Source organism: Rhinatrema bivittatum, chromosome 4 (assembly GCF_901001135.1).
Source record: "Rhinatrema bivittatum chromosome 4, aRhiBiv1.1, whole genome shotgun sequence".
NCBI classification, from domain to species: domain Eukaryota; kingdom Metazoa; phylum Chordata; class Amphibia; order Gymnophiona; family Rhinatrematidae; genus Rhinatrema; species Rhinatrema bivittatum.
The window spans coordinates 403,400,501-403,427,903 of record NC_042618.1 but is presented as its reverse complement, the minus strand read 5'-3'; the positions used below and the strand labels follow the sequence as shown (position 1 = coordinate 403,427,903).

The 27,403-nt window shown below is 40.9% G+C and overlaps 1 protein-coding gene across 1 annotated transcript in view; it reads left to right on the top strand.

Moving 5' to 3' along the window:
• MDFIC2 (MyoD family inhibitor domain containing 2) overlaps window positions 1–27,403 on the top strand; it is a 45,870-nt gene that overhangs the window by 6,115 nt on the left and 12,352 nt on the right. Inside the window, exon 2 of the mRNA XM_029597513.1 lies at window positions 23,874–24,098. Coding sequence (XP_029453373.1) covers window positions 23,874–24,098 — 225 coding nt within the window. The remainder of the gene's footprint in view (window positions 1–23,873; window positions 24,099–27,403) is intronic.

The window sequence follows — 27,403 nt, the reverse complement described above, 5'->3', positions numbered from 1 at the left end:
GGTCACTATCGATTTAGAAGATTCTAATATATCTGACACATTTAAAGGAGATATAACTTGGAAATCTTGATCACTACCAGGTCTAGTCTTCCATGAAGGAAGATAGTAAATTTGAGTTAGTGGAGGAAGAGCTTGCTGAGGAATTTTTAAAACTTCCAATGCAAATTTACTGCACATTTCTTTAGCTGAAAGTGCTGGCAATTTTGGAAAATTTACCAGTCTTAAATTTTTACCACGAATCTGGTTTTCAAGATTTCCCTTTTTTCTTGTTAAATACAAATTTTCTTTTAACATCATTTCATTTTGCTCGCTTAACTTCTTTCAAACATGTCTAGTAGACTCTATCACCTGATCTCTCTTAATTGTTACAATTCCTTCTGAGGTGCCAACTGAATTGGCCTCCTCTGCTATTGGTATCATAGTTATTCCTGGGTTTCCTCCTGCTTCGCTACTCTTATCGAGAAGCAGCAGGGTAGCCAAAGTTGATACAGATCTTACTATCACAGGATTCTCAGGAGGTGTTCTTTGATCTGGGGACAGTGAGATCACAGAGTCACAAATGGAAAACATGCCTTCCTGATTCCCTTCAAGCAACACCTCAACTGGATTCGTAATGCCTCTCCTGATCTGGGCATCCATTTGGCCCAACACCGGGCTTGCTATAGTGCCTTCCATAACTGGCCTCCCCCAAGTGAGGCATTAATTTTATATAGGAAACCCAATAAAAAGAAACAATGTACAATGAAAGTGCACTTAGCTCTGTAGGATCGTGTAGTTTCTGGATTTCGCCTGGTAGAGATAGGAAGGGTCAGGAGAACTGATAGAAATTATCGATGCTCTATCCAAAAGATGAAACAAAGCCGCCGTGCCCCTTTGGCACGCGCGGCTTCGGTGACACACCAGTGGCAGCTGTGTACCGCAGCAGGGCTGCTCTTAAAAGCCCCCTCTGGCGTCACCCAGCTGATGTCGTCAGACGCTATAGAGTGTCCTTGGCTCGCCCCATCGGGGCAAACAAGCACTGTGCCCCTGGTAAGGCCTCTGGTCTCTTCCTTCCACTCACTCCTTCCCAATCTCCAAGGGAAAGCGTTGCAGGGCCATTCTTAAAGGCCCCCTCCGGCGTCGCCCAGCTGATGACATCAGACGCTATAGAGTGTCCTCGGCTCACCCCATCGGGGCAAACAAGCACTGTGCCCCTGGTAAGGCCTCCGGTCTCCTCCTTCCACTCACTCCTTCCCGATCTCCAAGGGAAAGCGTTGTGGGGCTGCTCTTAAAGGTCCCCTCCGACATCACCCAGCTGATGACGTCAGATGCTATAGAGTGTCCTCGGCTCATCCCGTCGGAGAAAACAAGCACTGTGCCCCCGGTAAGGCCTCTGGTCTCCTCCTTCCACTCACTCCTTCCCGATCTCCTTGCATATTCATTTTTAATGAACACACATCCCTAGTAACTGCTTTGTGCTTCCTGGAAACACAAAGCAGTCATATCACTGCTGTTTTGAGCTATAACTTCTACTCCACACAGATTACATGAGTGCTTCATTTCTATCCTCTTTCCACTAGAAAGAAATTTTCAATTCTGTTACCATTTTGTCTTCACCACCAACTAGGGTTGCCAACTTTCCATCATCAAATTTCCAGATGTTATTTAATATCTTCACTGATGGGGTTTACGTACATGTGATTTTTATTGCTACTCTTCAACATTAGAAAGGATAAATATTTGCTTGTACCAGCCCAGGGGCCAAACTACCATTTTGAAAAATATTTTAGGCCTCTCATTAAATTGTGAACTGAAGTCTATGTAAGTTACACAAAATAAATGTATCTAACACATAGAGCTGGATTTTTAAAAGGTTACACTCGCCGGGCCTATTTTAAAAGGGCCCAGCGATGCATGTAAGTCCCGGGGCTTACAAAAAGGGGCAGGGAGGGGGCGGGGAGGGCGGCCTAGGGGTGGGGTGAGGGCGGGGTCAGGCTCCCGGCACAGCGGGCATATTTGCTGCTGTGCCAGGGATCACGCGCCGGAGGTTGGCCAGCATGCGCAACTTACTTCAGCCCCAGGGCTAAAGTAAGTTTGGAGATAAAAAAAGAAAAAAAAGGTAGGGGGGAAAGGGAGGTAGGGGAAGGGAAGGGAAGGTGGGGTTGGGGGGAGGGAACGGGGAAGGCTGCATGGCTCGGCGCACTCAAGGTGCACAATTGTGTACCCCCTTGCGCGCACCAACCCTGGATTTTATAACTTGCGCATGCAAGTTATAAAATCAGGTGTACATGTGCGCACGCCCACGCGCAACCTTTTAAAATCTACCCCACAGTGTATTGTATACTTGTCTGCGGAATACAAATCTTTTAAAATAAATAAATATTTGCAGGGAAGGTTTGGATTCTAACCTGCAGCTAGAAGGCTAAAATGAGAACATTTCCAATCATTTTATCCCTCCCTCTTTTTTCCGTAGAGTATGCCAAAAATCTGTAGAGCCCCCCAAAAAATCAGGAGAACTGGTAACCCTATGACCAGCTCTGAGGGAAGACATTACTCCAGGCACCCTTTCAGGGAAGAAATATTTTGACAGTTTTCCTGAGTCTTCTCCCTTGGAGTTTCATATTGTGACCCCCCTATTTCTAGAATTTAATTTCTATTGAAAAAGGTTTGTTTCTTGCACATTTTTAATAATTTTCATTATGCAAATGTCTTTAACATACCTCTCTGTCTCTCTTCTCTTCTAGAATATGCTTGTTTAGATCCTCAGGTCTCATCTCACATAGCTTCTGATGAAGACCCCAACCATTTTGGTTGTCTTTCTATGGACCACCTCAAGCATATTTCTATCCTTTCTGAGATATAAACTCTAGGTGAGGCCTAACTAATGACCAGTACGGTGGCATGGTCACTTCCTTTTTTCTGCTGATTATGCCTCCAGCTATGCATCTCAGTCACACTGAGATCATCAAACACCATCTCTCTCTTAGTAGATCCACATCAGCTCCTCCCCCCTCCTCCATCATATAACACTCCTTTGGATTTATGCATTCCAAATGTATGACTCTGCACTTTTCAGTATTGAATTTTGCTTGCCAAGCATTCAACATCTCCTCAAACCTTGTTAGATCACTTCTTATTCAGTCTAGTCCCTTGGGGATGTCCACCCTGTTGCAGATTTTAGTGTCATTTGCAAAAAGGCAAACCTTTCCTTCTAATCCCTCTGTAAAATTGCTCACATAAATATTGAAAAGAACTGGCCCAGGACCTCTCCCTAAGGCACTCTGCCAATTAACACTCTCTCCTCAGAGCGAATTCCATTTATCACCACTCTCTGTTGTCTTACATCAGCCAGTTTCAAATCCAGTACTCCATCTTGAGACCCACTGCCAGGAGTTTATTAATGAGCCGCTTTTATGGGACAATTTTAAAAACTTTGCTGAAATCCAAGTAAACTACATCCACTGCCAGTCTAATTATCTAGTCACCCAAACATTTAAAATGATCTGCTTCTGGTAAATCATGCTGTCTTGGATCCTGCAGTCCACTGGACTGTAGATAGTGAACTATGCTCACCTTCAGAAAAGTCGGCATTTATTTTCCCATTACCAGTCTATGGTTTCCAACCTCCTTTCTGTTACTACTACTTTTATGAAGAGGGCACTACATCGGCTTCTTCTTTAGTGTCATTGAACCACATCCCATCTCCAATGATCTATTGAGCAGGTCCTTCAGCAGACCGACCAAAAGCTTTTTATGCTCCCATCAGCATCCTAGGATGCATCCCATCTGGCTCCATGGCGTTGTTCACTTTCAGTTCTGCTAGTTCCACCATCTTGGCAAATAATGTTGTATCTGCCCCACTCCAGACTTTTCTGATTCCCATTACAGAATCTCTCCCTAAATCTCTCGCCTTTTGGGAAATCTGCCTCAAATCTATAAACAGTCTGCTCACCAACTTGAATCTAGTTCTGAATGCAAATAAGACTGAACTCCTAATCATCTCCTCGGACCACTCGGCCTTAATCAATCCACCAGCAGGCAACACCCAGATCACGCAAGTAAGGGACCTTGGAGTAATCATTGATAACCGTCTGAATCTTAAGAAAGCCATCAATAACACTACCAAGGACTGCTTTATAAATTACAAGTCATGAAAAGGCTCAAACCCCTCCTCCACTTCCAAGATTTCAGGACAGTGCTCCAAGTCACAACTCTTTTCCAAAACAGATTACTGTAACTCTCTTCTCCTCGGGCTCCCTACTTCATCTATCAAACCATTACAGATGCTCCAAAATGCTGCGGCAAGAATCCTGACTAATACCAACAGAGGAACACACATCACCCCCATACTACAGAACCTGCACTGGCTGCCAATCAAATATAGAATATTACACAAGGCTCTCACTATAATCCCACAAGTCATTCACAACCAACAACAACTAGACCTCCAGATTCCCCTCAAATTATACTCATCAGACAGACCGATTCGAGAAGCATATAAAGGCAACCCTGCAACCCCCTACAAACGAAATCTACCCGCCTATCATCTACCAAAGAACGAACCTTCTCTACAGCTGGCCCAGCCATCTGGAACAAGATGCCCACAGAACTCAGATTAGAACCATGCCCGTCTACCTTCCGCAAAAAAACTTAAGACATGGCTCTTCATCCAGGCCTTCACTTAAACCTACAGTTCCAGCAATTCCTCACTAATTCAGACACTGACTCCTACCTAAACTCTCTGACAAGTGTAGCCTATACACTTATGCCTCTTCTCATCATATATTGTATTATCTAATTTGTTCAGTTATGCCTTCTATCGCTCCGCTATCCTAGCCCTCCAGATTAATACCCCTTGTTATATGTAACTTCATTCTTGTTATATGGTTGACTTTGTTATTCCCCTCATGTTATTTGTAAACCAATCTGATATGAATTCTTTCATGAAGGTCGGTATATAAAAATGTTAAATAAATAAATAAATAAATAAATAAATATGTACTCTTGCCAACATTCAGTGGTCCTTGCCAAAAGTCGTCTTCAATAAATAACAAAAAGACGTATTTATTTAGTGTTTCTGCTTTTTTCGTCAGCTCTCTCCACACATTACTCTCCTGGCCTTCTTTCAATCAACAGAGGGCATGGTGACTGGAACACTTTATATAGTATACATTGCATGATAACACCATAATGTTGTGTACTCAGAGGCCCCGTTACCTGTTATGAAAGCATATACAGTCAATACGGACCCTGATGGAAAAGTCTAATTGCATACTGTATAATTTGTTATTGCAAACCATTTACTTGGGGGGGGAGGGAGAGAGGAAAAGAATTAGCAAAAGAGTTTTGCCACAAGCATGGAATAGGACAATTCCCTTTCAAAATATGATCCTATCTGTTTTGCAGGAAAACAGAAGCTAAAATAATAAGTAAGTATTTATGATTTGCATCATTCACCTAGCAAAATGGAAAAAATATGTTAGAATGTACTCAGTGGGAACAGAAAATAATCAAGAGATCTAACATTCAACTGCTGGGATGGCCAAGTGTTAGCACTCTGAGCTGCCATGCAGGAAGGCTGGGTTCAGCTTTCCAACATGGCTTCTGCTCAGCAGATCAGGAGGAGGTGATTTAGTGTGGAGGCTGCATTCACACCACCCAGAGAAAGGAATGTCTGCTATTACACAACAGCGGGTGGGAGTCAGGGTGTACATGTACTGGGTACCTAGGGAAGCAGCAGTCCATGGTCCCCTGCCAGACTGTCGTAGTGATGGCTGGGCTGTAGCGGGAGGACGCTGGGGCCTAAATGGGACTGAAGTTCTGACCACAAATGACTGCTCTCTGTACCTCAGACTCCATGTTCCATCAAAAGGGAAAGTGAGCTGAGAGGGCGCCAGCTCCGACTGGGCTTGCAGTGCAGGCGTGATGGAAGGCAAGCCGGCCCAAAACAAAAGAGGCTTGAACAGTTTATTGCAGAGATGTGTATGTTCTGTTCTACATCTTAAACTCTTTTAGATATGACTTGTATTTACCAATGCTTTATTTAGGACAAAGAAGACAAAATGCATTTAGAATAGCTAATATCTGTGCTATAACACCATACACTGTAGTGATCACGCCAAGCATGGCAACATGTTAAAATAAGAATGCATTGAAAAAAAATTAAAATTTTGAAAACTTTCAATAAAACTTTATTTTTAAAGAATAGAACTCATTGCAAAAAAAAAAAAAAGACAATTGCTATGCTTAGAACATCATTTATTTTAGCTTAAATGGGAACTGATTATTCAAAAGAAATGACTATTTCCACCAGGAACTTATAAGAATCTATAAAAAGACATAAATGTGTTCATTTAACGAGCTTTACATCCTTACTTTCTATAGTTAAATATAATGTAAAGGCAAAAAGCAGGAGTAAGATACTCTGACTCTTGACATTCGTACACCTGAATAACACAAATTTGCAAATGAACAAAAGAGTAGGAGGCGGATATCTGATTTACAATGTTTTTGAGATAAAGAACACCATAAAAAAGATCAATGTGAATAATAAAGCATTGTTATCTGAGTCATGACATTTCTTTTCTCAGTTTAAGATTTGAACAGTGGTGTTCTACAAATGAGCACCCTGTGCTGCTTTGAAAGTGGGAGGAAGGCATATAATTATCAGTTTCAGAGTGAAGAGAATTAAAAAAAAAATAACTGTGAAAAAAGTTTATTGAAAAACATGGCAACATATCAGCATGACAGAAATTAATTTTTATTAAACTAAAAATAAGCTTTTGAATACACAAAATGTATTATCAGAGAAGAAGGTTAGGTATTAAGGATGCTTGTGCTAAGGTAGGGCAGAATTGAATATCAAAGCTGCTTGCTAATTTTATTCTAAGACTTTTAAGTACCATGCTAAAAAAAAAAAGAAAATCAGCGGATGTGTAGCTTCTATCTAACCCAAGGAAGGCACATTTCCTAGTCTTCTTGAGATCAATTTTCAGAGCCATTTAGCCAGATATTTCACAAGTTATTCACCTAGATGAGAACTTTTGAATATACCTCTTGCTTATCTGGCTAAAGATTTAGCCAAATAAGAACAGGGTGTGTTGGGGAAGTTATGGAGTGGGATTGGGTTTAGCCAAATAACTTATCTGGTTAATTCCAATATTTGGACGTAGTTGAATTAATTATTTGGCTAACTCAAAATGTGCCTGAGAACAGATCTAAATTCATCCAAGTACATGTTCTCGGAAAACTTTAGCCCTAACTGGCTATATTCAAAAGAATATAGCTGGTTAAATGGAGCTTACTGAATAAGGGGTAAACCTAGCGTGTCGAAAATGTGCGTCCAAACCTGGGCTAACAGTGCGCTCCACCGAGTGCAATGTACTGTATCGGCCTGAAAAATGATAAAGGGGATGGAACCGCTCCCCTATGAGGAAGGCTGAAGAGGTTAGGGCTGTTCAGCTTGGAGAAGAGTCGGCTGAGGGGGGATATGATAGAGGTCTTTAAGATCATGAGAGGTTTTGAACGAGTAGATGTGAATCGGTTATTTACACTTTCGAATAATAGAAGGACTAGGGGGGCATTCCATGAAGTTAGCAAGTAGCACATTTAAGACTAATCGGAGAAAATTCTTTTTCACTCAACACACAATAAAGCTCTGAATTTGTTGCCAGAGGATGTGGTTAGTGCAGTTAGTGTAGCTGGGTTCAAAAAAGGTTTGGATAAGTTCTTGGAGGAAAGTCCATTAACGGCTATTAATCAAGTTTACTTAGGAATAGCCACTGCTATTAATTGCATCAATAGCATGGGATCTTCTTAGTGTTTGGGTAATTGCCAGGTTCTTATGGCCTGGTTTTGGCCTCTGTTGGAAACAGGATGCTGGGCTTGATGGACCCTTGGTCTGACCCAGCATGGCAATTTCTTATGTTCTTAAAAGCTCATGTACTTTTATAAATGCATTGATGTAGGGCAATTTTTCAGGGAGTCGATTAAAGTGGGTAAAATACTTTTTTTTTAACTCACATACATTCATTGCTTTGAAAACTGCCCTCCCCATCTCTCTTACTTACACTTAAATCCACTTTCCTGGTTAGTTTTTTTTATAACTATTTTGATACATTCAGTTACCATCAAGAAATTAAATTTAATTAGAGAATTTCTCTTTCATTCTTTTTGTTTCATCTTGCATTGAAGTCCTACTGTTGAATTTGTGGTACTATAATCATGCGTATGCTAAGAATTCACCATTGCATGATCAAACTGAAGGAGAAATTGGGATCTAGAAAGCTTATTCGGAGATGCCATGAAGAGCAGTATAAAGTATATATGCCTTCATTCATTATTTCTCATAATCACATGCAAATCAAACATCTCCTATTTTGTGTTTTCCAATTTTCAAACTGATCCTTCCTCAATGGAGTCACAACTAAGTGCAGTGGCGTCTGCCTTCAGAAAGTAAGGAAAATGATACATGAGGACAGATTAGCTTGCAATGAAAACACCACTGAACAAGACATAGCATCAGCATTAAAGAAATATGCTCTCTTTTTCCACTGCAAGAATCAAAATGTGGTAAGGGCATCATCCTTACTGTACTAGGTCACGTGCATCCATCATCTCCTCAAAGCATTTACCATGAATGGCAGTGAAATCGCTACCCCACGAATCACTACAACTATTAAAATCCCCATCTATTATAATGGAAAGTCATTATGAGTCATAAAACTCAAAAGTTCTTCCATGACTACAAGTTTGCATGGGGTTATAGAAATTAATAAACCCTTAACTTATAATGTTTTGAAGCCATATTCCCTGCATTATACTCATAATTATCAGAAGGAAGATCTAACACTTCAAAAATCACTAGCTATCCTTGGAAAAACTCAAGTACCTTTTACCCTCACTTGCCTGTTATCCTGTTCAATGGAGATTGCTGCCCAGTTAAATTAAAGATTAAAGAAAGCTATACTCAGAGCCAGATTCACTAGGGCTTTTCTCCCATTGTGTATCTATGAGAAAGATCTAGATGAATCAGACCCTTTATATTTACTGGTATGGGTAATATCCCAAGTGTACAGGACAAGTGCATATGCACTTTGGGGTAGAATTTCAAATCCGGGTACGCATAAATCCCAGGGTTTATGCGCGTGGCCGGGCCTTATGCCACACCGAGCCAATTTTCAAATGGCTCGGCCATGCGTGCAAGTCCCAGGCTTGAAAAAGGGGCGGTCCGGGGACGGGGGCAGTCTGGGGGCAGGGCGGTTGGGGGCGGGGCTAGAGGCGCCCAGCACAACGGTCATTTGCCACTGTGACGGCAGAAGCAAAAGGTAAAATAACAAAATTTGGGGTAGTTAGGATAGGGATGGGGGACGGCAGGATAGGGGAAGGGGAAGGGGAAGGGAGGTTAGGCTAGCGGGTTGGGAAGTTCCCTTCCAGTTCGCTCATTAATTGGAGCGGACTGGGAGGGAACTGGGGAAGGCCCCAATGCGTCACCGCACATAATTGCAAAAGTTGAACCCCCCCTTGCGCACGCCAACCCGGCATTTTATAATATGCGCTCACCAGTGCACACATATTATAAAATTGCGCATCTATGGGTGCATGCCGGGTAGCGCACACACATGGATGTGCACGCGTAGGTTTTGAAAATCTACCCCTTTATGAAGGCAGTTTTCAAAAGCCAGTTACTCAGGTAAATGCTGGTTTTCCTAGGTAAAATGCCTATTTGAAAATTGTACCTACTTTTACCCACATTTTCCTCGAGGTGTTTCTGGGGTGGGATTAGGCCAGGAGAGTCAATGATATACATAAGTTTTGCATTTTTCAAAATTATAGGAGTTGCTTTCACTGGAATAAATACCCACAGAAAAAAGCAGATGCAAATCTCTGCCAGTGCTTTCTTTCCTTTGGCATATTTTCAAAAGGAAAGTACTGGTGCACAATCCACAGGACTTTAAACCTGCCCAGTTTGAAAGCTTGTCCCCATATCAATTTAAAAATATGCATATCCATGGATATTTCTGATATTCTTCATATACTCCCCCCCTATAATTCCTTGAATCCCTGGGAGCTACCCTTTCCAGAGCAAAATTACAAAGTACCTGACACAGATATGATTGTTCCACATAGCTGGTCACGCACATATTGGAGACCAATCAGATACCATTAATCGAGCCATACGTTCTAAGCATTTTCACTTGTAGATACAAATAGTGAGCAAACCTTTAATATGTTAGGCATGTGCTTTTCCCCATAGAGAGGGAGATAAATTTTCATACAGTTGATTTACACAGGAAAAATAACTTTTGAAAAGAATTATAAATACATAAATGCATTACTGAAGTATAAAAAGTAAAACAGTAACAACTTTTTATCACTTTCCAGCTAGTTCAGTTGGGTTCTAGTTGACATATTTGACTAAGAGTATTTTACTAATAGTAGTGCTAACATAATAATATATGTCTATATCTCCTACATATATTTAATCTCTAAATTACTCATTTTAAATCTAGATTTTTTAAATAAATCAAGAAATGGTTTTTTTTTTTTTTTTTTTTTCTGCCTTTAGCTTAATTCAAGGCCCATGGCAGATTACAGGCAAATTAAAATGTTATAAGGCATATGGCAATATTATACAAGCCAGTTCAAATATATAAAAAAATAACAATATAATTCTACAATTTATAAATATTCAACCAGAATTCAATTAAACAGATGTTGAAAAATCCAGGCCATTGCTGTTTTTTGGAATTATAAATAATTTAATTCCAAGCATACATCCAGTGGTAACAAATTCCACAGAGCAAGGGCAAAGCCTTCAAAAGCACTGTGTTTACTTGCCACCAATTTCCCATCCAGATAAGATGGAACTTGTAAACATGTATAAGCAACATCAGTGTTGAATGCTTATTCAGAAAATAATATGGATTTGGATTTTTCTTGCTTCTCCATTGCCTAAGAAAAATAAAACCTTTAATGTTACTGTATTTTATTTGTCACCAGTTCAAAACATAAGTATTGAAAGATCAAACGAACAGCTGAGCAGTAGTGATGATAGGCTGGGGAGCTAGTGGTAGTGTGCCTTCAACTGATCAAACAACATGTGAAGAAATGGAATGTGTAAACGGTACAAATAACCATGTCAGGCTGTTCAGTGAATTGTGAAAAAACAGAATTTTGTATTTCAAGTAGCAAGACAAAAAAAAAAAAAGGTATCGTGCTATTGTGGTGATGACAGTGAGTGCTGAGGCAATGAATAATCCTCCCAAGCAGTGAGTTACAGCAAACAGATGTGCACTTTTACAAATCAGTAATATTCTCAGCTAGTTATTAAAATCATAATTCCATGCTTAAAGAAATAATAGTTATTTACTTGTTTTCTTCTAGAAAAAAATATATTTAAATAGCATTTTGTTTTTGGTGTGCAACACATTGTAATTGATCCCAGCACAGGCCTCTCCTCGTTATAGTGCAACAGGAAAAAAATGACTGCATAAACTGTTACACCCCAGGCTGTTAACAAACAAACAAACAAAAATGAAAAATGAGGAGAAAGTGGATAAGCCCCAAGTTATTTAACACTCAGGGATGGACACTGCATGCAACTAATAAGTAGCAGATTTAAAACAAATTGGAGAAAGTTGTTTGTTTTTTTTCCACTCAAAGCACAATCAAGCTGTGGAATTTATTATTGGAGGACGTAGTCAAGGCATCTGGTCCAGCTGGGTTTAAAAGGGGTTGAGACAAGTTTCTAAAGGATAAGTCTATAAACCATCATGAGCCACGTACACTTGGGAAAGACACTGCTTAGCTAGGAGTGAGCAACAAGGAATGGATCTACTCTTTGGAATCTGCCAGATACTTGTGACTGAAACTAGTGGCCATGGTTAGAGACAGGATGCTGGACTCCACGGATCTTTGGTTTGGCTTAGCATGGCAGATCTTATGCTCTTGTGTGATGAGGGCACAGTCTGTTTTTTTTTTTTTACTTTACTAAGGGAAGATTGCAGGGGGATCTAATAACAACTGTTAATAGCAATTATACCAACTGTTAACAATGAAGTGATACCCAATTTTCTGCTAAAAAATACTTGTCAGTTTAGAATGCACTGCAGTGAATTCCTTGGAGGTAGGAATATCAGTACCACTTGCATTTGTACCTTGGAAGACAAATTTTGGATTTTTAATTTTTTTTTTTGGGGGGGGGGAAATCTGTTGATTTTTATGTTGAACATTTTTTGAAGTTTTGCATACTTATCCACAGCCGCAATCATGGGGCAAGGAAAAATCAAAGTAATGTTTTCTCAGATGATATGCATATTTACAGATACTCAAGTACTAAACCCAAACTATAATAACAAGATACAAAATAAGAAAAGTTATACAACTTGTTATGTATGGAGGATGTGGATTGAGCGTGCCTTCATACGATGCCAACCTGTGAAGTTTAGCTATCGTGTATGTGAGCCTTAAATGGCTTCTAAATCATTAGGCACCTCAATACAGGTTTTAAATTTATGGTTGTGTCCACGGGTTTGCGTGCTCTGCAAAATGTTTTCTAGATATTCAAGCCACCACTTGTATTATACTTGCGTGTGTGTAGTCAATCTTGTGCTGCCGACACCAAGGCGTTTCGGAGCTTGTGCTCCTTCTTCACGGGCTTTGCTTTGACAAGAGAGACCGCAAAAACACTGTGGCAACTATGCAACATAAAAATAAACCATTACTATCATCCTGAGGCTATTGACATTTAGCTGTCACTTAGCAAGGTACTTCTGGTTGGAGTTCCGAATACGTACTTATTGCTGTGGCTGTTCAAATGGTCGTGGACTGCGGCGCTGGAGACGCTGGTTATCATGCTCCGCTGTAGAGTACAGAATAAATTCCTAATCGGGCTTGCTTAAGGTTGAGTGCGGATTAGAGCCGGTTAAAACAAAGGCTTTAATGGCATTACTTGCCAAATGGTTTGAACGGTGCTTGCCAAATGGTGTGATCGGTACTTACTGTTCTGAAGCCACGGCTGCCTGAACCTGCTCCTCTGGCTAGCGCGGGAATCGGCGGGAGAAATCGCCATTTTTAAAGTGGTTCTGTCACGTAGGCTCGTGACGTGTGGGGCGGTGCTGCTGACGTGACTCTGATTATTGTGACGTGGGTAGATGCTAGATCAGTGACAGCCATTCTATTTTATCATTCAATCCGTGGGGTTCTAATGTGTTCAATCGATGAATCCACTGGTTTTCTTTTCTGTTGAGAATCATTTCACGGTTGCCTCCTCGCCATGATGCTTTAACTTGTTCCAGCACTGCCCATTGTAATTCCCCAAACGTGTGCCCTTTGTCCACACAATGTTGTACCACTGGAGCTTTCAGATCTTTGTTGGTTATCCTGCATTTGTGTTCTATTAATCGGATTCGTACTCTCCTCTTTGTCCTGCCGATATATATCTTTGGACACGGACATTGTAAGGTGTATATCACATGGTCCGAGTTGCAATCGACGTCACTATTGAGCTTGACCACATACCCTGTGCTTGGATGGGTCCAGCTGATGCCCTGATGGGCTTGAGCACAAAATTTGCATTTGCCACAAATTGTTTGCCCTGTACTCACGGGATTGATTGATTCTGGAACGGCTGCTCTGATGATATGTTGTCTTATGTTGCGTCCTCTTGAGTATGCAAACATGGGCAATTGGGTGAATATTGGATATGGACTCAGGACATGCCAGTACTTGATAAGGATGTTTCTAATCTGTGTAGTCAGCTGTGTGTGTGTTGAAGCACACAAATTAATTGTGGACTATCCGGTTTGTGTTTGTATTGCAAGAGGGATTCCCTATCGGAGTAGGTAGCCCTTTTGTACGCATGATTTATAACCTGTCTAGGATAGCCTCTGACTGCCAACCGATCTGATAGTGTTTGTGCTTGCAAACATAAACCCTCAACGTAAACACTCGAGAAGAGTAGTGTTTAGAAGGTCCGAGTTGCTCATTGTAAAATGGGTGGGGAGGGGGTGTGCAGATGATGATTAGTTGGATGATGTTGGTCTCTGGAACCTATAGCATTATTGCTGTCATGTGACCCTCTGGTACAATTATAGCTCAGCTGCAGCAGGTTTAAAGCAGAAATGTTGCTAGGTAGAATGATGGAACTGAAAACTACTACTGACAAGAAGGGAATCAAGACCCCTTTGTTGCTGCAGTTTCTAGACACAGCAGAGGCGGCGACATGGCAGAGCTGAGCTAGTGCTTTCGCTGCCTGTCCTGAGCCAGCAGTGGAAGAGGAGGCAGGAGACAGCTGAGCTTGCACACTGTTGCTGCTCTTCCTGATCCCATCAATGGAAAAGGAGGTAGGGTTCAACTGAGCCCATGCTATTGCCTCCAGTCCTTGTCCCAGTAGCGGAAGAGGTGGGGATGGAGCCGGGGCGGATTCCCGATGACGGCCGGCCCGGGGTTTCGCCGCCCAGGCCGGCCCAGGAGATACCACGCGGTCTGCCGAATGCGGCTCTGTCACAGCCGCGCTCGGCAGACCACGTGACTAGAGCGACCGGCCCACCGGGGGATACCCGATCCCCCGATAGGCCAATCCGCCCCTGGATGGAGCTGAGTCCATGTTGGTGCCATTGAGGCCCAGCAATGGAGAAGGAAGCAGAGCAGAATTGAACCTATATATCAAGTGCATACTAAGGCTGACACTGAGATCTAGGAAAGGTAAAACAGATCAAGGGGAATAATGGAGGGAATCAGGATGAGAGGTAGGAATGCAGGAAAGAAAGGATGATTCGGAGGTGAAGGGGTGGAAGCAAGACACAAGTAGGGGAGAAGACAAAATGAGGAGGGTGGAAGAAGGTTGAAAAGATAACGTATGAGGCAGTGAAGGGGAGGATGGGAGGAGTTGAAGTGGTGGGATGGAGCAAGAGAGGGGTAAGACTTAAAAGAGACCATAAGTGTTTCACTACCTATGTCATTTCCCACTAGCCACTATCAGTAATATGGCTTGAAGGAGAGGGAATACTGGTGACTTTAGCTGATCAAACTAGTAGTTGAAGGCACGGGAAAACTCCTAGGTATATTGTTGATGATGGCAAGTAGTACAGCTACAGTTTATTTCTAATTGCAATGTAATTTTTCATATTCATATTTAAGACTGACACTAAACATTACCAATTTGTACATAATGTTATTTTAAAAGCCTATTTGGCTTCATTTATTTTTCCAAGCTTTCAACCCATTACAGATCCATATAGTGTAGCATCAACATATAAAAATTGCTAACCACGCTTTTATGCTGGTGTAGCATAATCTTTATTTCTTGAGACACTTTGTTCAAACATTAAATTGATAAAAGGCGTAATGCTGATGGACCCACAAACTAAGCTGAAGGTAATTGCATAAAGATGAAATTGAGACCAATAATTGGACACTGCTTCCTCCCTATCACACTGTTGTCTGGGAATGCGGATCAAGCCTGCCATAGAGAGGTGCTTGTTAGGGTGCTTATTATAACCAAGACTTCATCTACAGTAACAAAACAAGTCAAGCAGAACCCTTGCAAAGCAAAGAGTCTGTACCGAGAAAGCACTGTATTTTGATAGAGTATGTGCATAATAATACTATAAATAAAAAGACCTGGCAGCGTTCTGGGATGACTATTTTTTTAGCATTTTTAATTAATAAGAACTTATTATCTTAAGTACCTTTCATCTTACAGCATTTGAAAAACATTCAATTACCTTTAGAAATAGAGGACCAATTACATAACTGCTTCCACCTCCTAACCTTTCTCTGAGACTTATACGTTATCCCTGGTTCTCCTCAAGTTCTTATCTGCAGCTGGCCCTGCTGTTTTTAACTCAAATACCAATCTCCACCCCCCAGTGTTTCTTTTTTTGCCTTTACTGGATTATTCTAGGGTTTCTCAAACCAGTGCCCAGGACACACCTACCAGGTCAGATTTTCAGGCTATCTACAATGAATATGCATATTTACATACAGCAAAGGCCATTGATGCAAATCTATTTCATGCATATTCTTTGTAGATGTCCTGAAAAACCTGCCTGGCTAGGTGAGTCCGAAGACTGGGTTGATAACCACTGGATTATATGCTTCATGGAGCAGGCACTGTCTATTATCTCTGTAAAAATCTGTGTACATCTGGCAGTGTGATACAAATAATAATTATAATGAAGATGAGACTAAAGGAGAAATTATAATTGGAATGTAGAGATCTAATATGAAAACAGAAAGACCTTCTAGCAGTCTAGAGTCCAGGAGTTCTTCCTCCCAGCTTTACACCTTATCTGTCAGATCCCTCTGTCTGTGTCTGATTTAAGTTTTGTTGGTGACAATGTATTACAACAGAATCTCTCTGGGACTGTCCCAGTGACTCTCAAGCACCTGGATTTCAATTTCCAGATCAGGTTTTCCGCTCTCTGAATTGGCAGGGGCTGGTGATGCTGTGGAGGCAACATTCACAGCTCCCTGAGGATGGAGAAAGTTATAATCAATGTGCAATGCCTACACCTGGTTGCTAGATATAGAGCATAAGAACATAAGAACATAGGAAATTGCCGTGCTGGGTCAGACCAAGGGTCCATCAAGCCCAGCATCCTGTTTCCAACAGAGGCCAAACCAGGCCACAAGAACCTGACAATTACCCAAACACTAAGAAGATCCCATGCTACTGATGCAATTAATAGCAGTGGCTATTCCCTAAGTCAACTTGATTAATAGTCATTAATGGACTTCTCCTCCAAGAACTTATCCAAACCTTTTTTGAACCCAGCTACACTAACTGTACTAACCACATCCTCTGGCAACAAATTCCAGAGCCCGTAATTGCAGGATTCTGGAAAGAGCCATGGTGTTTGGCCCCTGTCTGAGTACCATCACTGCAATGATGGCCCTTCGGTAAGTTGGGAGGGGATAAAACATGTTGGGGGAGGGGGGGAGGAAGAACTCCAGGTTATTGCAAATGAAGGTTTATGGTACCAAATCCCAACCCTGATTCTAATAAACTGGAAATCCAAAGAAGCATGAGGAAGTTGACAGGTAAAAATTTATGTTGAATTCCTGTTGTTATGTTATGAACTATATTGTACCATGCCCTGTGTGCCTTCAGCAATATGGCATGTAGCAAAAGTTTCAAATATATAAATATTAATTAATTAAAACAGAATTTTTCCTAAATGATTACATTTTGTGATTAATGGAAGTATTTATATGCAGTGCATTGAGCATTGATGTCACAGGCATTGATTAATATCACCTGACTTTTCAGTTATAATACTGAATGCATTCATGGACCCACAAGGAAACACTATGGTTTCCAGTCTATTGCATAATTAAAAGAAAACTGTGCCTTATGCTGAGTTTTAAAACTACACATAAGAAATAGAATTTTCACGGTTCCAATTAAAACTTTGACTTCAAGTTATTATTTTGAAATATTTGTTTAAGCAACTTTACTGCAATTTCTTAGGTAGTAAAAGAAATTCAGATTGCTTAATACTCATTAGATCATTCTCAGGGCATAAATTTCACCCAAGCAGGGTACCGAGAAAGAAACGGGCTTGGTAGCCTGCACCTGTGACAGCAATAGGAAGAAAAGTCAATATATGAGCTTCACAAGTTGGCTCGTGCTTACAGGGCTGATGGTGGTTCCATCAGCTCTTCCCTCATGTGAGAGGAAGAGCCACTGCAGTCTTTGCGCACATGTCAGCTCAAGGGCCCTACATTGATTTTCTCTTCTATTTCTGCTGCTACTGGACACCAAACCAGCCAAAAGAGGAGAGGGCCAAAGGTGGGGGAGAAGAATCTGGGAAGGAGGTCATGGAAGGCAGGAGAGAGTAGAAGGGAAAGGACCTGTGAAGGACCGTGGGTGGAGGTCTCAGGAAAGGGGTTATGGAGGAGCAGGAGGATGAAGATCCAGGAAGGGGTCATGGAGAAGAGGAGTAGGAATGAGTGGAGTCAGGAAGAGGCTACTGGGGAGTCACAGCATGGCATTGCTGGCACATGGGGCTTGTGCCTCAATTGTATACACAGGAGCCCTGAATGCTGGTGTCCTTGTACTGGTTCACAAGCCTGTATGCCTTTAAGGGGATTAGAAAGGATGCTTCCATACTTGACACAGGGGCTAGTGGGCCAGCTGCACACATTGAGGAGAAGAGCTGGATCTGTGCAGGGGGCACCCCCACCCACACTCAAGAGCAAAAGAGAGAGATTCCCCTCCTTCTTGCCCTGGGGAAAAGCCATCGGGGTTGCCTTCTCCAAAATGTTTGCTTGAGGGCCTGGGATTTCAACTTATGCCACTAAGTGGACTAATTCATATTAACACTGATGTCCCGAATTAAATTATACTTACTCCTTGAACCACCTGGGTCCAATTCCATGTGAAGTAATTTGGGACACTCATTCTAAGACAATCACTCCCAGAGATTCATGAGGAATTGCAGTCCAGCAACCTGAAGAAAAATACACTTAGGGGAGAACTTTTCAAGACTTTACATGTGTAAAAATGAGCATTTACGTGCGTAAGTAGCCTCCTACTCGTATATTCCACATTTTGCAAAAGTAAAAAATATGAGTGTATTTCACTTTCACACACACAAATACTGAAGAATCATAAAAAAGGGGTGGTCTAGGGTAGGACCAACACTTACATGTGCAAGTTGTTATTTTAAAAGACGCACACACACGTAAATTTGCCAACTTACTCGCATATTGTTATGCCTGCTAATTATCTGGCATGAGTGATATTAAAGATTGAAGATGCCATGATTTTAGAGGTTTGCACAAAAAATGTTTTCATTTCATTCTTTTTTTTTTTAATTCCTTTTTGCATTTTGTATGATGTTTATTTTTGTTCATTTGGATTAGTCAAACTAAAAGAAAAAGCAAAATGAAAAAAATGAAAAAAAACAAAACAAAAAGAAATGTAACATCCCCTCGACCACTTAACTTGCGGGGTGTTCCTGGGTCCAGGACGGACCTAGTGGGAGCCCCTCTAGGGCAGATTCTGTTGATCCTCACGTTCTTGGTGCCTGGTGTACCCACCTGGGGAAGACTATGATAGTGGGTGGAATTTCCCTCCCTTCACCCCAGGAAACAAATGGGACTGTGAACAAGGCTAGCAATATTTACAAATATATACAGGTTTAATAGTCTATACAAGCATATACATTTCTACATGACTATGTACATTGCTAATAGGATGTCAAACTCATGGTTAGTAGGCCATGCAACTATATACATTTCTACAAGACTGCAAGAACATTTAATATTTGGCAATTTGGGGTTGTTGGCCCCCACAGTATAACACCATATGGAATAGAAGGGACCTCTTATGCTCCTGCTTAAGCAAATATTATTATCCTCCCCCTTTTTTCCCCAAGTCTCACCCATGTGAAAAGATGCAACTGAGCTGGTGGGCAGTGTTGGCCTAGGGGGGTCCATTATATGTAAACTATCTCCTCCCATTCCACTGAGAAGTCCATTCTGTGGAAAGGTCTATGCCAAGACTGGGGTCCATGCCCTCCTGGAGGAACTGACTCCACCTCCTGGTCTGCCACTGGGATCCACGCCCTCCTGGGACACCCAACTCTGCCTCTGGATCCGCCACTGTCTTTCTGTTCTTCTTCCTTAGTAGGAGGGTTTTCCCTGGCGTGGGTTTTATAGCTCCACTAAGCTCATGGCTGTTTAACATTCAGTGATTCAGACCCTATGCAGTTTCAGCTTTCAGTGATTTCAGGTCTGCTAAGTTCATAGCCAGTCATTTGCTGTCACCCAGCCTGGATAAGTCAGCCAAAAGACCAAGATTGAGGCAGGACCACAGAAAGAGACCATGTGCAGATCTCTCCATCCTGCCTGGCTATCCTTCTCATGTCTGGGAACTCAGTACCCAAGTGTCTGAGTCAGGGTGAGAATCTATTTGCTCCTAGGACTGTTCTCCAGTACATTTCTCTCAGAAATCCCTTTCCCAGTCATAGTTCTGTAATTTAGGAGTTTGAATCCTTTGACTTTTACAAAATTACCAGCAGTATTCCAGGGGGCTGTGACATGCAAATTTCCTACCTGAATCTCTGACTAATCTATTCAATGGACATTTAAGTACCTTCACAGTAAGGGTTCTGGCAATCTTTTCAATTTCCTGGGCTGATGGCTCAAGTTTCATAGTTGCATTGTCCCGCTTTTTCTTTTCTGCTGCAGTTCACTTAAATGGTAGCATGCTCAAACCTCTGTCTCTTGTGAGGGAGGTTTCAGAAAGGAAGGGGCTGAGTTCCCTCCTCTCCCTGCCGCCAAAAACCCAAAACATCACTGAAATAAAGAATTTAAACACCACCTCCTTCTACCAAGCCTAGCTGTATGCCCCACCCCCATCCAAACCTGACTTTATCCCATGTGTGGGGTTGCAAGCACAAGAAGCAGTCAAAATGGGACAGGAGAAGGCCCCAGTCGCTCCTGCCTCACTGAGCACCATTTTCAATATGACAAAATGATGATGGCCTCATGGCTGGCTTGTACCATTTTGAAAACAGGACCCGGTGGGGCAGGAGTAACTGGGGTTTGATGTGGTAAGATCAGGTCTAGGGAGGGTAGGTGGGGGTTTAGACCTAGATTCATCAAAATGCTATAAATATAGAGGAAATAGTGCCGCGATAACAAAGGGGGCATGGTTAGGCTAATTTCCCTGCTCCTACATTGCATGATACATTTATTACAAAAAAAGAATCATGGAATAAATGCACTCTCTACTGTGATTCACTCTCTACCTAGTTTCAATCAAGCTAGGTAGAGAGTTCATTGTACAAATCAATTCCTCTTTTACTTTTCATAGCTCAAAATGACAGAAAATCTTCAGTAATGTCAACTTTGCTGTTTGTACCTTTGACTATGATGTAAAACTGCTCCCCCCCCAAACCTACCACATCCACCAAACCTTACCCTAATTAAAAATGTCCCCTCTTATAGTGGTATAAATAGTAAACTTACATATTGGTCTCTACAGCGACTCTGGCTCTCTCACTCTCTCTCTCTCTCTCTCAACTGGCATGTGTGATAAAAACCTTTTTGGTCAGTATCACACAGCTAATGGGGGGGAACAACGCACAGAAAAAAAGTAGATATTTCTGGCGTTAAAACCCATGTTGCTGTGCATTACTCTATCACATTTGACATGAGGAGCTGCTCATTACCATTATCTCTGCCCAAACTCTTCCCACTTACATAACCAATGTGACATTTGCATAGTAGCATGCATTGCACTATTTAACCCATGCATTTTGGCCTTTAATGCTAGTGTTAAGGCCCTAACACAAAATGATAAATGACCCAGTTAATTTGTTAAATTTCGGTGGTCCTTAGTGGGATTTTTTTCCCATTTCCAAAATGAAAGCTAACAAGAATAAAACAATTTTCAATGGCATTTTTTTTTGTTCATTTCCTAATGAAACAAAGTTTTTGTTGTGATTTTTTTCATTTCATTAGAAAATAGGTGCACATCCCTACCAAGTTCTGGTCCAGTGGGAACTGAAAGTATTGTAGGAGCCACCTACACATGTTCTCCGTAGCATGACAATAGATAGAATTTCAAATTAATTCTTATTTTTCCTTCTCTCACTTGAGAATCCGTGGGTGTAGGAGACAGTAATTATGGCTTGGATGGTGAAGAAAAGATCAGAGAGTCTGTCAGTAGCCTGTCCAGTCGAAGATGGAGAATGACAATTACATGTGTATCCAATGACTATAACTGCCTTTTAAGTATAGGAATTCTGGTCTTAACAGACTAGGCCAGACGTATTTATGTTAGTCAATGTCAAATTAGCTGTTGTTGAGAAGGACATAGTCCTCTCAAGGACAGGTAGAAATAAAAAAAGATAAAAAAATAAAAAGCCTCCATGAGCCTAGCTTGCTTATTTATATGCTGGTTGTTTATTGTTGCTGAGTGATATAATATATATAGCCTCATTGTTTCCCAGTGGCTTTGTAGAGCTTAGGAAGTACAAAAAAAAATAACTCAGGTGTGCCAGCCAGCGGCCAAAAAATATCTGAACATGTGGTTCTCTCATTATCATGCAAAGTGAAAAGATCTGCATGCTCCTTTAGTGATTTCAATTTAAAATTCTACCTAGAAAGGAATGAGCATGACATGCTCCACACCTAGTAACACCATGACCACTTCCTAAATGTTAACAGTTCTTCTCTGTTCCTTTCTGCCCCTTACATGACCTAATCAGTTTTAAGGGTATATTTACTAAAATGTGTTAGTGCTAAAGCAAGTGTTAACATGCATTAGATTTCTTTGTTAATTAACAAGCGCATTTATCGCACACTACATCAGCATTAATGCATTTGCAGTATTGTCAATACTAATTTTAATGATAATGTGGTAATGAGATGAAAGCTATGTAAATTACCTCATTATCTATTACTGTGGGTACACCAGATAAAGATGATATAACGCAAATCTTAACACTAAAGTGTTAACGCCAAAAATGAAGCTACAACACAAGAGGCGTAGTTAAATTTTGCATTAATACCAGTGTTTATGTGCATGTTAATTAGCACACTCAAGCATAATTTGCATTTAATTATTTTGGGAATACTATGGTAATGCCAGCATTGACAAGCACGTTAAATTTGGGTGTTAAATTGATAAACTGACCCATTAATGATGTAGACTATTTTGACGTCTGAGAATTCAGCATTTAAAAATGTGAAAAATTTCAGATACAAGAAAAGTGTAAAAAAATGTTAAGCATAAAAGCAACCATACTATTACTTGCAAATATGAAGATGTTTGTGCTTTGAATCCTCACAAAGCTGTCTAAATACTGAATTAATTTAATTGATACCTTTATACACCATGCCTTGAACAAATGGCAGTAAACTAGGCATGAGCAAATGTACTTCAGTTTCCTATTCCTTCCATGTTCCTTCACTTCACTAACCCCGAGTCAACTTTTTTTGTCATATAAATTATTGTAAGCGAAAGCAATTTAAATTACATGCAATCTGACCGTGTGTGATAATTTGAACCGATTGTTAATTAACTCTGTAAGTAAATAGCTGCTGCAATCTCCATAATCATTGAGGTTTCTCTGTCTGTCAACCATTCCTGCTCAGCTTTTCCCTAATACACAGTTCTAAGCACATGCATAGACAGAGATATAACAAGCAGACAATTTTTTCTCTTTCCTTAAGAAAAGACAAGTTTTGGGTAGTAGGTTTTTTTGGGGTTTTTTTTTTTTGCTATATTCAGAATTAATGCTCATTTACTCAGGTTGTTGGTCTGAGTTGACTTCTTGGTTATAGGAAAGCAGTGCAACATTTACTGTAAGATTTCATAAAAACTGCATCACTGCTTTAGCATGAGGAATATGAGAATTAGTTGAAAATAAAAGCGTTTGATTTTAGAACCTGCAAGCAATAGGTTGTTAGTTTTCTGATCACATGATCACTGTATATCATAACTGTAGGATTAATAACTACTGTATGCTAATTTATCAAGTTTAAAAAGAGATGTATAAAATCACATTTATCCTGTTTTTTGTAAGTTCTTAAAATTTAAAAAGACTTTTTCTTGGCACATTTATGATATGTGTCAACATTCTAAAGCATAACAAAGATTTGTATTCATGGATGGTTGTTACGTTACACTAGGTTTTTTTTAAATTTTCATGTGGCAAAATTATTCAAATACAAAATTAAGTGTTTACATAAAGATTTTTAAAATTGTTCAATTAGATTAGTGAAGTTCTCTAAGTAAGAATAAATAAACCCATAAAAGATACACAAAAATAACAGAGTATTTTCACTGCTGATATTTTTTTAGACAAACATGGTTTACAGCATTCAGATTCTTGTAATGCAAGTTTATATGTGAACATTCTATTTTGTAGATGATCATCTCATGAGTTCAAGGCATACAGATGAAAAAGCCATTAACAGTAATACTGTTAAATATTCAGCATCAGAAGCAATGGTCAAAGATGAACCATCTAAGGAAGTCCAACATGAAAGGAAGCGGTCAGACTCTACAACATTGTTCCCATCTCTTGATGAATATGGAACAAAATGGACGTTCATGGAGAATAATACAATAACCCAGCAAACCCACAGTGGAGGTAAGAAATATGTTACTTAAATGTACTTTTCACATGCATGTTTGCATTTCCTTATAGTGCATTGCTACAAAAAGTGAATGCTTCAATGTAAAATATTGCACCATTTCCAGGCAGAGGGGCCATGCTTGTTTAGCATGGGGATGGTGGAGACTAGGGATGTGAATCATTTTTTGACGATTTAAAATATCGTCTGATATTTTTTAAATCGTCATTAATCATTAAAGAGTGTGATACAATAGAAATTCCACCGATTTATCGTGAAAAAATCGTTAATCGGGTTAGTGCACACTAACGGGAGTTAGGACACAACCTAAAAACCCACCCCGACCCTTTAAAACCGCTCCCTTAGCCTCTACCACCCTCCCGACCCCCCCCCCCCCAAAAAAAAATGTTTTAAAATTACCTGGTGGTCCAGCGGGGGGTCCCGGAAGCGTTCTCTCGTGCTCGGACTGTCGGCCGATAAACAAAAAAACCTACCCCGACCCTTTAAAACTGCTCCCTTAGCCTCCACCACCCTCCCGACCCCCCCCCCCCCCCAAAATGTTTTAAAATTACCTGGTGGTCCAGTGGGCCCCGGGAGCGATCTCCCGCTCTCGGGCCGTCGGCTGCCACTAATAAAAATGGCGCCGATGGCCCTTTGCCCTTACCATGTGACAGGGTAACCATGCCATTGGCTGGCCTCTGTCACATGGTAGGAGCACTGGAAGGCCGGTGCCATTTTTAAAGATGGCGCCGGCCATCCACTGGATGGCACGTGCCATTTTTAAAGATGGTGCCGGCCATCCACTGTCACATGGTAAGGGCAAAGGGCCATCGGCACCATTTTTATTAGTGGCAGCCGACAACCTGAGAGCAGGAGATCGCTCCCGGGGCCCACTGGCCCACCAGGTAATTTTAAAACATTTTTGGGGGGGTCAGGAGGGTGGTGGAGGCTAAGGGAGTGGTTTTAAAGGGTCGGGGTGGGTTTTTTGTTTATCGGCCGACAGCCTGAGCGTGAGAGAACGCTCCCCGGACCCCCGCTGGACCACCAGGTAATTTTAAAACATTTTTTGGGGGGTCAGGAGGGTGGTGGAGGCTAAGGGAGCAGTTTTAAAGGGTTGGGGTGGGTTTTTTGTTTATCGGATTGGGCGCAGCCGATAAAAAAAAAACGATCGGGCTGGATGAAAAAAAATGCACGATTTGAATCGGAACCGGAACCGAACCGATTCCGGTTCCGATTCACATCTCTAGTGGAGACGGATGTTTTCCACAAAGGTTAAATTAAAAAGGATATATTTGTACAATTTTTCCTCACATCACAAGAATTATACATACTGGCCGAAAGTAATATTTTGTTTGGCTCAGTGCACAGAAGTGACCTTACCTTTCCAAGATGACATTCTCCTTTTAGGGGATATGAAGGTTTTAGAGAACTTAATACCTGATTCACCTACAGGTGCCCTTATTAGCGGCACATAAATGCATTCTCAAAGAATGGATTAATGATAGTTCTCCCTCTTTTGCAGAATGGCAAGAACATATGGTTAAATTCATGCAAATGGAAAGGTTTGATGGGTCTTTTGGCAAAGAAAGTTTCTGGGGAATATATAGCAGCATGGAAATGTTTTTATGAACTATTGCCTGGTGACGAGCATGCACAATTATAAAATGTGGGATATTCTTCGGTATGGAAAAGGAAGAAACACCCTGGTGATAGACCTTCATTACTTAAATGACAAGAGTAGGATGAAAGGATGGATGAATGGGTGTGAGTGTGAGTAGATGGGGTGTTAGCACATGGAAGGGGACACATTCAGAGGTTTAGTGGAGGGAACATTTTTTCTGTAAATGACATGGCAAAACAATCATTTCATATTTTTGGATGGTGAGCTTTTACTACTTTGTATTGCTGTTTGGCTTGTTACACCTATGCATACTTGGTCTGTACTATTGTTTCTTGTTTGCTATGTCACAATAAACAGATTTTGGAAAAAAAAAAAAAAAGAAAAAAAGAATGCTGAATCAATGAATCAATGAATGAATCTATTTTTTTTCCTTTGCTTTTCCATTGATTACACTCAAAGTGAATCTAAACTACAATACATTTTGGGGTTGATTTTAAGACCCGCGTGCGTGAGTCCACGTGCGTGTGGTTCCCGGCGCACACACCTGGATGCGCCGATTTTATAACATGCGCACACCGGCGTGTGCGGAATGCTTTTACTCAAACTGCTGCAGCATTGTTTTTCTGCCTAGAAAGCAGTTACTGTTTATCTTGAAGTGTCAGCCTGAGTGGGACTCTGAAAAAAAAAAGGAAGCAGGGAGAACTCTAGATCTCTAGCAATCTTGAGGTTTTTTTGTAAAGGTTTGTCATTCTCTGCAGCATTCTTGAAGAGAGTTTGCATTCACATTCAAACCTTGTTTCGGAGACCAAATAGGAGTCAGAACCTCTTGGCACTAATACTCTAAAGATAAATGTGCCAGAAACTAAGATGAAATAATTCTAACCCCCACTACCCAGGGATCCAGCATTATTGGTCAAAGTACAAAGCAACAAGACCGGTAACACAAGAGCCTCCTGTGCTATTGACTGCAAAAGTGATGAATAATGTAGACATGACAGTCAGTTTGTATGGGACCCTGTGAGGGGAAGAGGGTCTTGGTTGAGTGCCGGTGCTGTAAAATGCTGTCTATGAAAGAGTAGCAGGGCTATTGTCCATAATTTTTGACTGCACAGAATATATCCAGGTGAAGAAAGCACTGGTCATGATATGTCAACACTGCAGTCAGTAATACAACCATAAGACTGTAAGAAGTGTCATGACGGGTCAGACCAATGGTTCATTAAGTTCATCATCCTATCTCTGACAGATACCAATCTGGATCACTCGGAAGATGACAGCAGGTCCATTATCTGCTGTTCACTCCCAGAAATAAGATGTGGTGATCGCCACATTTACCTGGCTAACAAATGTTAATAGACATGATCTCCAGAAACTTGTCCATAGCTATTTCAAACCCATCTATATTTTCAGCTTCGACAATATCTCTGGCAACAAATTCCACAACTTGAGTAATGACTGAAAAGAATATTTTCTTAAATTTCTTAAATAAGCAATTAACGTCAAACATAAAATGAAATCTACAGAACAGCCATTTGAACAGGTAAAGGTTTAAATCTGTCTAGCACATGGTTATAATTGGGGAAGGGTTTTTACAGTTGACCACTATTAGTATTTATTATCTAGTTCATTGCTACTCTTTCATAGGCAGCATTTTATAGCACTGGCACTCAACCAAGACCCTCTTCCCCTCACAGGGTCCCA